At 35.6% G+C, this 11,702-nt stretch overlaps 1 protein-coding gene across 1 annotated transcript; it reads right to left on the bottom strand.

Annotated features, from left to right (window-relative positions):
* Positions 1-982: 982 nt before the first annotated feature.
* Positions 983-11,325, bottom strand: LOC111784612 (uncharacterized). The gene is made up of 14 exons (XM_023665263.2): positions 11,059-11,325; positions 10,819-10,929; positions 10,373-10,507; positions 10,067-10,293; positions 6,940-7,188; positions 6,729-6,821; positions 6,607-6,645; positions 4,178-4,267; positions 3,961-4,063; positions 3,800-3,880; positions 2,933-3,009; positions 2,006-2,086; positions 1,769-1,860; positions 983-1,435 (listed from the first exon to the last, which is right to left on the bottom strand). The coding sequence occupies exons 2-14, from the start codon at positions 10,925-10,927 to the stop codon at positions 1,312-1,314; spliced, it is 1,500 nt and encodes a 499-aa protein (XP_023521031.2). The 5' UTR covers positions 10,928-10,929; positions 11,059-11,325; the 3' UTR covers positions 983-1,311.
* Positions 11,326-11,702: the final 377 nt, after the last annotated feature.

The following is an 11,702-nucleotide window of genomic DNA, read 5'->3' as shown; positions in this document are numbered from 1 at the left end:
AGTGGTAATCTTCTCCAAAATCTCATCTCTGTTTGCTATTTTGCGTCCACCACTTGATTATGCTCAATTCATTATAAGAAGTTTTCATTGGAATACAATAAGGTATTCCATTGTGCGAGCATTTCCTTAATAAATCTTTGAATCTCTTTCATGCTTCGCTCAAAGTTTCATTCCTGAATTTGATATTTCTTGTTGGTGGGAAATACTTAATTAAGAATTTTTACGCTAGTGCATTCCGTGAGTTGATCATTCCTAAAGGTAAGGTAAGTAAGCATGTCTTAGCTGCATCTTTCACGTGTAAGGAAATAAACTTAATCTTACTATATCTTTCTTCTCTACTCCTGGAAATCTTAATGAGTCACTAACACCTGAGAAAAACTGAAAAACTTAAAAGGTGCATATGTGGATGTGGATGCTTTAAAAGGTAAACCGTGAAATTGCCTAATCCTACTTAATTATGCATGGATTTAGCTCTTCCATTGCTGGAAAAGCATAGGTCCTAATAGCTATTTCCTTATCATCTTCCAGGAATTCATACCTGATTAGCTTCAGCAAGCAAATTGCCAGCTTGATTTGCTTGGGGTCTCTAGCCCATTTGAGGTTGTTCTATGTTGCCAACTCATGTTCTTTCTCTTACTCTCGATCTGTCCTTCTATTCTAGATTAAGCAGAAATTCCAAACCAGAGTTGTCGTTCATACACTCCTAAACTTCTACTCCCCATGCTGCTCTGCAGTTGCCTTGCAGCTTATACTCGCAACTCTGTAAAAACAAATTGAGAAAAGAAAATTCTATCGAACTTCCCAACAACGGTGCCAAAACAACGCCACCAAAAAATTCCAAGTGTTGGTGCAAATATACACTCTCACATCTTTAAGGAGTTAGCAATTACAATTTATAAACACATTTCATCAGTAAAGAGATCTACATTGGTAAGAAATTCCATTCAACTCCTAATCTAATCATATTTTCAATCGCTACAAATTTTAAAATAAAGGAAATAAATAGATTACATACAAAAGTTGAAATATTAAATTGTTCAAAAGTACAAAAACTAAAGTGGAGTACCTAAATCAAAGTAGCTTTGAACCTAGTCTACATCAAGAATGCATTAGCCTTCAAAGAAAGGGAAAATTTGTTATAGTTAAGAAAAGGGGAAAAAATTCTTTTACAGCAGGTGAGGTTTTAGGTGCAACACTAACTAGGAAGGCCATGTAATATGAATAATAATAATAATGTACAGAATGGATTCATACAGGCGTACGGCTATATTAGAAAAATTCAACAGCTTTCTTGGGCGCATTTAGAGTCAGTCAGTCAGCCTCAAGTTCAGAACCAAACTGCTCCAAGCGAACAGCATCGGCTTCAAGATCCCTCACCGAAGCATGGTTCACTAAACCATCGTCCTCGCTTGCATGAATTTGTCTTCCGCCAAACCTGTCCAAATCATATATACAAACTAAGTTCTGCTACTCCAACTTACACCACCCATCAAAGTTTTGTTTTCCTTTAGATCTCTCATTTTTGTTCTTGTTCTTGTACTTTGAACTCCCAACACCACCACTTTTGTCCCTCAATTTTTAACTTTATTCCACTTTGGACATGACATGTATGTATGGCCTCATGAGTTGGCTAAAACAAATGTTTTGAGTAAAATAGTAGCAGCGACCAAAGTTTTAAAAGTTCAAAATTCCAAATAAGATTTAAACTTTCATAAATAAAGAAGGAAAAGGAAAAGGAAAAAGGAACATTAACACCAAAATGTGTTACCATCTTCCGTTCATCAACTCTATACATTTCTGAGCATCCTTCCTATCTTTGAATCTTATCAAAACCACACCTTGTGGATGGTTTTCACAGACCTGAACCAAACCCCAACAAAAAATCAAATATATTATTAACAACAAAACACTTCATTTTCGACATTCTAGCATTTTATTTTTAAAAGGCATACTAAATACTTACAGAAAGACCAAAATTCAGAAAGGAAAGAAATAGGTGAGGTACCTTAACAGAATCCACAGGACCAAACCTTGTGCTCTCCTCCTTAACATCTGCTTCTATTTCTGAAGCTAAATTTTCATCGGTCTACACAAGAGATAGAACCTTTTACTTTTCATTAACAACTCCAAATTACAAGAACCAGCTGTTGTTTCATCGATATTTACATGACCAAGCTACTTACCCTCTACTTCTGTCCAAAAATATTTCAGTCAAAATAGTCTACTCAACATGGAAATGCATGCACATGCTTATAAATCTATATATGGGCATACCTACCACTGCATGTTCAATAAAAAATAAAAATAGAAATGACCTACAAAAAAGATTGGTGGTATTGTGCCGGCCAACACATAGACCAGCTATGCTAATAGACATAGGAGGTTTCTAGCGATAACAAAACGATGGTGAACATCAAAGAGCTTACAATAATACTTTTAATCTGACAATTTTGTAGAGAATAAACTTTGTCGTCTTACAAAACTCAATATTGAAGAGAAGAAAATTGTTCTCTTGAATTTCTTTACTCGACTTTTCAATTGACTTAGTTACAAAGGAGAATGATTCCTTTATATGATAACCCAAGAGGCACATCTAAAAGACATTTAATATTCATGTCCTTAACAAACGAACCTCCATGCACCTGAAAATTCGAATACCTAGGAATTATAAATTCATGAATGTGTATCATGAATCTGGCTTAGTTTCTAACAAAAAACTTGATAGTTAAGCCAGGCAAAGTGTTAGAACTCATATATACTTGTATTTACTAATATCTATAAATATAAAAAAATATGCAACTCAACGGAGGAATTATCAAGTTAGTAGAAGTCAATTCCAGTTTCACCATAAAAGATGAATAAAATAACAAAGATGTCATCACATGTTAAATTCCAATTACTTGGAGAATATACAAAAGATTATTGAACTAACCCTCATTTCAGCAGGTGTGAACATAAAACGGAGAACAACAGTTGCAGGAATTGAAATTTTTGCATCATCTCGGCCACCTGCACAAAGTAAACAAGGGAGGGGAAATTATTTCTAGGTGTAGGCTAGGAAGTGTAAAAAATGGAAATTGTTATCGAAAAGATAATTGGAAGGAAAGGAGGAAGAAGCTGAGCTATATTTTGTATGAAGTGGCATTGAGCAAGAAAAATTCTTCTCAGGTCGATGGTAAGGAACCCATCCTCAATTTGTACCTACCATTTTCCGTTCTCATCCCTTCCCTTTTAGACTCCTTATGAACAAACTATATAATTCATCTATTTACCACACTCAATGCTAAGAATTAACAGTGGTCTAATGAAATCCTGACAAAGTATTATCCTACATCTGGACCATGAGGCTTATCATTACAGCATGGGTATTAATTAACACATGACTATCCAAACCGATGGATTCTTCTGATCAGCTCTCAATTGTTAAAAAAAAGTTATCATATGCTTCTTAGAATTCAACATATCTAGCATAACACCAATTGCACACAAGAAACAGTGATGACCTAACTTGGGTTCAATGAACACTAGAGTCTTACTTAAAAAATAATAATAAATAATAACAAGAATATGAATAATCGCAACATAAAACTTTATTTGTATGTTTGATATCAGAAAAAAGTAAAACTCTTCTATAGAACTCTTTTTTTTTTTTTAACAAGAAACCTGTGGTATAGATTAAAACAAAAAGGGGACAAAACAGCCCTTAGGCTGGGGGAAGAGGAAAAGCCTTGCACTCAAGAAGAATGAAAAGAGAGGGCAATTACAAATTTAAACAAATATATATAAACGAAACACATACCCCAGCCGAGTATCTTATCTTCAACCTTTTTAAGCTTCTTTTTCTTCTTGTTGTCTACTTTTTTTGATACAAATTTATCACCTGCGGAGAACAAAGAATTCTAGATAGATAAAGAAATGCAAAAGATGTTCAAATATGAATAATTAGTGAGCAAACACTACCTTTTTGCTCAAACTTAGCTTGAGTAACAGACATAAGAATTTTCCCCCCGGGACGAAGAGGCGTGCCATCTAAAATTTGCATAGCCAGAGCAACAGAGGGTTCCTGGCCAAGCAAACACATAGAGTAGACCATGTGGATAACATCACGAAGGAAAAATGTAGGAAGAGGTAAGGAAAATAAAGAGGCAGAAGATAAAAATGAGGATAACAAAATTACCTTCAGATAGGTGACTAAAGCATCACCCTTCGTCTTCCCTGTCTCTTTATCAACATACAACTTAACACGAGGTTTTTTGGTTTCAGGATCCTGCAAAGAACATATAACTATTTAGAGTAAGAACATAATACGTTTGTGACCTAAAATGTTCGTAAGAATTCTTGGCATCCCTAGATAAACTAGCTTGCATGAGAACTAGGAAACCATCAAGCAAGAAATGAATATAAAAGCATGAAAACATGAGGTAGGAAATCATCTCAATATCCTCTCTCCTAATGAATTACAACATGGTGGCTTTTGAATTGACATAACTAGGCAAGACTGAGATTTAGCTCCCCATTTTCTACAACCAACAATCATTCCAAATGTTGTAATACCTAAAAAGTAATCAAAAGGATGACTGCACGACTCCTATCCAACAAAGTTTAGATTTTTTTAATAAAATATAGTTTTTTTGTAGGAAAAATCATACTTTCATTGTTATATGGTGGGTGGCATGAGAAAGATAGTGGAAGGATGATACTTCACAAAAAATGAACATTGCCTTTTTGTCTAAAAAAAGGATTAAACTTTTCAAAGAATCAAGATTGAATAGAATATAGGATAATTTCACCAATATAGGATAATTTCAACGCTGTTCTTGAAGCAAGAAATTTAGTTTGGGCACAACCATCTTTTTGTTTCTCTGACATTTGGCTAAACAAGAAAGAATTGGTTTATATTGGTGGGAAAAATTGAAATTCAGTCAAGGTGGAAGGGTGGGAGCGTGGGGCTGGTTCTAATTTAATAAAGAAATTGAAAGTCTTAAACAAAAGCATCAAATGATGGGATTCAAAGGACAGACAGAAACGGTGAAAGAAGAGTGGGGGAAATATGAGGGAAGAACAAGAAGAAGAGAGATCAGCTGATATTGCACTTTGTGAGGAAAGAAGACTGGTGAAATTGAAGAAAGACTAAAAGAGAAATTATGAAAACATACCAAAAAGAAGATAGAAGGCTGCTCCAAATGTGTAAAATTAAGTTGGTTAAAGGAAGGGGATGAAACTGAGTATTTCAGAAAGGCTACTCCAAATGTGTAAAATTAAGCAGTTAAAGAACGGATATTTCAGCAATATTATGAAGCAACAGGAACAAGTTGAAGATTCAGAGTCGAGAAAATTGTTCCACTTATTAATAGTCCGTTCATGAAAGAAGATGGGCATAGGTTTGGGCTAATTGGCATTGAGTGGAAGCCATCAGTGGTTGATAAATGTTGGCCTACAAAGAAAGTTTGAAGACATATAGATTTGGAAAGCTATAAAGAGAAATGAAGGGACAAAGCACCCAGACTTAATTGCTTTACCAATGAACTCATCATATCTTTACTCCAGCCTCCTCTATGTTTTCCGAGGGTCTACACATGCATACTTTCATAGATATAGTGTACCCAAAATTTAGGCAGATCTGTTTACGTATTTGTATGACCCCAGTAGATTTGACTCCATCTTCACTCTAGAGTGAATCCAAAATAGAAGGGGTGCCAATGTATTTGTATAACCCCTGCTGATTTGACTCTATCTTCACTCTAGAGAGAATTCCATATGGGCCCTGCAAATTTAGCGAGACCTACTTATGATCCCCTATATAAGTGGTTTGATTGGTTCATATCCAAGTCATGAGATGGTAAGCCATGGTAGGATTTATAACAAGACCTAGAAGGAGTATCTGAAACACACAAATGATTCGAGGAACAAGAGACGGCTCAAGAAACTTGACCATGCACGAACACTGCATAACTTTTTTTTGTGAGCTGTTTTTGTTATGCACTAGTATTCTTTCAATTCTTCTGCAATCAAAGCATGGCTTCTTATAAAAAAAAAAAAAAAAAAAAAAAAAAAAAAAAAAAAAAAATGTCATGCTCGGTCATGGTCTCCCATTCTCGAAATGAATGTTTCAACCATTATGCAGTGCTCGAGCATTGCCAAATGTGTTACTCTCTCCTTCCTGTCCAGCGGCTTTCTTCTCTCTCTACTGGCAAGAAATGGTTAAGGATGTTTAAGCCAAACTTGTTCAACTATCTACAGTAATCAATATGGAGTCCTGTTAACTCTTAGGTTCTTTTGTCTGACAGTTTATATCGTATTGAAAACAAAGTTCTCTAAATTTCCCTTGATTGCGTGCTTAAGGGGGGAAGGGTCAATTATCAGAGGGAAGTAATTACAAGTTGTTGGTAATGGCATCAAATATTTCAAAGAATATTATAGCTCCCCTTTGGAACTACTTCCAAAAAATTGAAGATAACCCAGTTCATGTGCCTTTGTTGTGGTTATCTTAAAGGCGGGTCCTTGTTTAGAAGAAAATATTTATCAAATATGGAATTAACACAACCAGGTCAACTAAACATTGAATGTATCTACTCATGTAAGCATAGCATGTCAAATGATAAATACCTCCTTTATTATTCCACATTTTGAAAAAACTTCCACAACCTGCAACATATGACAGAAAACTTCAGCATCCTATGGAAACAATGCTCAAAGATACAACAACTAGGAACATGTCTAGAACGTACTTCATCAATAGTAACATCCTCCGGCAACCCTGTTATGTAAACATGTGTATTTATTTTTAGTTCAAACCAACCATCAGGACCTTTATTTGCTTCCTGCAAAAGGCGGCATCCATTAAGCATAAAGATAATCAAGTTAGATAGCAATGAATTTATCTAAAGTGACTCTCTTCTACTCTCATAAATAAATTAAAGATACAATCCAAGGAAAAACCTTTTTTTCAACTTGCTTGTCACATAACTTTCTCTTCCCGTTCTGTTTGGTTTCCATGTCCTCACTTTTGCTGTTAGCTTCTTTTGTGACACAATCTTCCTCCTTGATGGAGGTGGAAGGAACAGAATCATCTTCTTCCTTGATAGAGGTACAAGTGGTATCGGTTAGAAGCTGTGGAAAGACTTCTTCTTCTTGCACGAAAGTCATCTCTTCGGCCCCATATTGCTCATTTTTAAAAAATGCATCATCCTGTTCCAAAGTAGATCGAAAGTTTGATATCGTACAAACATATTATATATGTATACATATGGGTGGATCATTCAAAATTATATCTAAAGTTTGGTACCATATAATATATCTGGGTGGATAGAAACAGCCCATGGGGCGTCTGGTGCATGGTCTCAAGTTTAGAAATTGAGCGTAAACTTGCTAGGTGGCTAGCTAATCCAAGACTGTAAATTTTCTAATTTCATGGCCATAGAACTGAACTAAACAAACCCCAGCATCTGAAAATCACATCTCAATCTACACACATTTACAAATTACAAGCATGCAACTCAAAGCTACATTAAATCAAGGTTCTCAAACTCATTACTCTAAAAAATCCAAATAGACTATACAACCAAGTTTCCCACTCCAGACTACACAATCCCAAGTTTCTCAACTCCAAACTATACAAACCCTTGAACCAAACACACACAAGTAGTTTATTGGAATTTGCAAACAATATATATAATCAAGCACATAAACAGTGACACAAATAAATTTCGTGTTGCGGAAAAATATAGAAGAATATCCAAAAAAAATAATTATGAATAACCATACTTCAAATGAAAGAATACAAGGATGAACAAAAGACAAAGCCCACAAAGGAGCCAAACTACAAAAGGGACTCCAATCAAGTAAAATATGACCTACAGGATAATAACAAAAATCCTTCGCAACCAAAGCTCAAAGACAAGATGGAACCCTACAAGGGACCACACACCACTTGAATTTCACTCAAGGTCCTCTAAAGGATTTATTGTTCTTCTCTCCGCCAGAATTCTCTCTCACCCCCACATACCCCACAAAATAGCACAAATCCTAGTTTCCCACAAAAACGACTCCTTACTTCAAATGGGCAAATGAAGAAGAAAACCTCCCCTTTTCCATAAAATACATTTAACCAAAAGTCATTGTAGATATGAATAAATTTACATGTTTTTGCATCCAAGCAATAAATTAGGAATATACTTTAAGATACTCCAAAACATTTTCTCCAAATTCTATATCGCCCAAACAAACAATTACACAATGAAAATAAACTTAAGCTTCTTTTTGTTTTAATCGGACAATATGTTGTAATTAAATACAAGTCCTTCTTACATGAATGCAACTATTCGCTTTTATCTCTTCAAAAGCCAAGGAAGGCATATACTTTCCCAACAATCAATCAACGAGCACACTTTATCGACTCTCCTTCAGTTTTCATCGACCACTTACTAACAGGGAGGGGAAAGATGTGGCAGATCCTTGGGAGGAGAGATGTTCGCTTTTGAACCCTTGATCCTTCAAGGGGTTTTTCATGTCATTCCTATTTCCACTCATTGTATCTCTCCCAAGCCCTGTTAAACGTTAGATGCCCCTTAGTCTTCTGTTTTTGCTTCTATTTGAAATGTTAAAATTCCTAGGAACGTGAGGCTTTTTGGGTGGCACATTCTAAATGAGAAGGTTAACACTACGGATCACGTTCAAAGACACTTCCTTAATTTTGCACCTACAATGGTGCAATAAGAGATATGAGGAGGACCTGAATCATATGTGGTGGGATTGCCTGCTTTTGCTAATGGTTTTTGGGACCTGTGAAGGAGACCGTTCGGGGTCAGTGAGGCATGTAAAAGTGATGGGGGTTCGTGGATGGAGGAGGTGTTTTTGCATTCCTCCTTTAGGGAAAGAGGCATTGTGTTGTGGCCAACCAACTTCTTTGTTCTATTATAGGATATTTGGCTCAAGAGAAATAAAAAAGTTTTTAGAGATAAGAGAGAGCTCAGGTGAGGAGGCTGGGGAGATTGTTAGATTTAATGCCTCTTTGTGGACGTTGAACTCTAGGACTATTCGTAGTTATCATCTTGGTCTTGTTTTTTTGGATTGGAGCCTCTTCTTGTAGATTATATTGGACTCCCACTTTTCCAATCTTGTTTTTCGTACGCCGTCATATTCTTTCATTTACTCAACGAAAGTTTATACAACAAGTGTTGGCAGTCCCTTCTTCAACCATTCAATATCCCTTAGGTGATAGATAGTGGGTCCAAGCACATTATTTCTTCAATTAACTTGTGGAGTCAAATTCAAAGAAGTTGAACTGATATTATTAAACGCAGTCAAAGTAACAACTTCAAAACTACAGTTCAAAAGAAATTAAAGATGATTTGAATAAAAATTCACTAAATGGGATGAGAGAGTTGATGTAGCTAGACATAAAGCATCTTCTTGATGTTCATTATTCTCACTATTAAGTAACACTCCTTTCCAGGATATAGGGTGTAACTGGGGATCCTTTGTTTAATTTCCCCTTATTTTAGGAGCATGTAATTTTTTGTTTTAGAATATTTTTGCAGACCTTGGTTTGAGAATTCTGATTATCATACTTACTAACTTTTCACTAATTAAATGAAAAAATTTGTTGCAATTAAAACTATGGGAAACCTCTCCCGGACTCCTACCACTACCTACCCTCCTGCCAACCTAGATCATCTTTTCCATAAATACTCAGGCCACTTTATGCCACAACATTTCCTTCTCATAACAATTATGATTGATTATAAAGGAAGAATACACCAAGATTATTAAATAACGCTCGTACATGAATCCATGGGAAGAGATGATATAGAAACTACAAAAAACTAATGTCAGAAAAACTAAAAGACAGCATTATGTGGAATGTAGACCATAGAAGAAATATGTTTATTTATGGTTGAATTTTTTACCGATCCATCTTGTAAGGTGGGGTGGGGGGAAGAAAACTTAGATCTATAGTGGCATGACAAATGATTTCACGTTTCAAACTTTATGACTCTCTTAGAGCAAACATAAGGCATCATAAATTTAAATCCTACATCATGCACAAGGTTCCTAAGAAAAATACCTGAGGTACCCAAGCCCTGAGAGCCCTATCCCACCTGTAAGTTGTCCCATCATCATCAGTGAATTCTTCCTCACCCTCTGGTGGTGTAGTAGGTCTGTCAAGATCACCTTCCACCATACCGAAAATCCTACTACTAGGACTTGACACTTCAACTGTAGCTTCTGTTTCTCCAACCTCCTTCTGGTATTTCTCGAGCTCATCGTCGACATTGTTGTTGTTGACAGGAACTGAAACACCCAATAAACACTTGGCAATAATTTGACTAGTAACTCACAAATAATTATGGAGACATTAACGAGACTTCACCTGCAGTTGACAAATCAGATTCTTGTTGAAATACTTTCGTTGTCAACCCAAGAATAGACGATAACGGATGCCATTCACTTTGTCCTTCAGACCAGACCAATGTACTTTCCATGAGATACCCATTCAGAAAATGATCTGCCCAGGGCGGAAAATTAACTAAACAAATGTTTCTATAGCTTTTATATCAATTGAACATGATCCGGCGTGCTATTGTTTACTTGTACAACTAAAATTCAAGAAAGAAAGACTAAAACTAAATTCGAGGAATAACCGGCAGTTCACAAGACAAAACTTAGAGTTGTCATGACACAAGGTGCCAAGGTACATTTCGTTTCCCGTATGTAATTCATCTATATACTTCACAAATAACAAGAATCAAAATTGACGCCTGGAACAATATAAATCAGCTATATGCAAAAATGTATTGTTCAGTTCATAAAACTCACCGCGCAATTCAGAAAATGCATATGGACCAACATGTTGCTGATCTTCACCAAGAATATACCATCCAGCTTCAGTAACCGTTTCAGGGTTCCCAGCAGGATTGTTGTCCATACCTGCAGAAAAGGGAGATGAGCACAGACAAACCGACTTCACTGAAGTGACCAAACAACATTTGAAACATTTGAATCTTCAGGAAACAATACATGATTTCAGCAGTAAAATAGAGGTATTTAGAAACATACGTAAGGTGATATAGGTTTTTATCGGAACTGCTTTAGAGCCGAGGAAGTGGGGTCGTGCGGAGAGGGTTGCGGTTGTGGGTTGAACTGAGGAAGAAGAAGAAGAGAAATGAAGGAGAAAAGAAACCCTAATTTATAGAGTTGTTGAAAAAGGAAACATTTGATCCATGCCGACCAAGAAATGGAGAGGCTGCGGAAGAATTGGGAAACGGGAGAAATCAGAGATGAAGAAACTGGGTAGGGGCAAAGAATTGAGCGAAAAGGATTTTTTTTTTTTTTTTTTTTTTTTTATGAGGTAATTCCCAATGTTATGATTAATTTTTTTAATTTCCAATCTTACCTATAACTTCATTAAAAAAATAAAAAATAAAAAGTTACAACTTCAAAAATTATTAAATTATTGTTTACTGAGATATATATATATATGAAGTTGATTTTGATTTATAAAATCCAATTTGTTTATCAACTAAATCTTACTCGAATGAAAAAAATTAAATTGCATATTCACAATGTGTAATGAAAACAACAATTAATGACTAATCAATTTTTGTTAACCCTCCAAAAACAGCGTTGAGAATTTGGATCACTTCGAAACTCGTTGAGAACAGGTGTTTGAGGATCTAAAAGCTCTCTAACGTGTTGTTGAT

The sequence above is a fragment of the Cucurbita pepo genome, chromosome 8 (genome assembly GCF_057944985.1).
Source record: "Cucurbita pepo subsp. pepo isolate OVF chromosome 8, ASM5794498v1, whole genome shotgun sequence".
NCBI lineage: Eukaryota > Viridiplantae > Streptophyta > Magnoliopsida > Cucurbitales > Cucurbitaceae > Cucurbita > Cucurbita pepo.
The sequence above is the reverse complement of the archived record's forward strand: the minus strand, read 5'-3'. Positions and strand labels throughout refer to the sequence as shown.

Excerpts from the sequence above, each read along its gene's own strand:
- LOC111784612 (XM_023665263.2), bottom strand. The coding sequence starts at position 10,927 with ATGGACAACAATCCTGCTGGGAACCCTGAAACGGTTACTGAAGCTGGA. Across the intron at positions 10,294-10,372 it reads ATCTGATTTGTCAACTGCAG|TTCCTGTCAACAACAACAAT; the intron begins GTGAAGTCTCGT and ends TGGGTGTTTCAG. Across the intron at positions 1,861-2,005 it reads GTCCTGTGGATTCTGTTAAG|GTCTGTGAAAACCATCCACA; the intron begins GTACCTCACCTA and ends GGTTTGGTTCAG.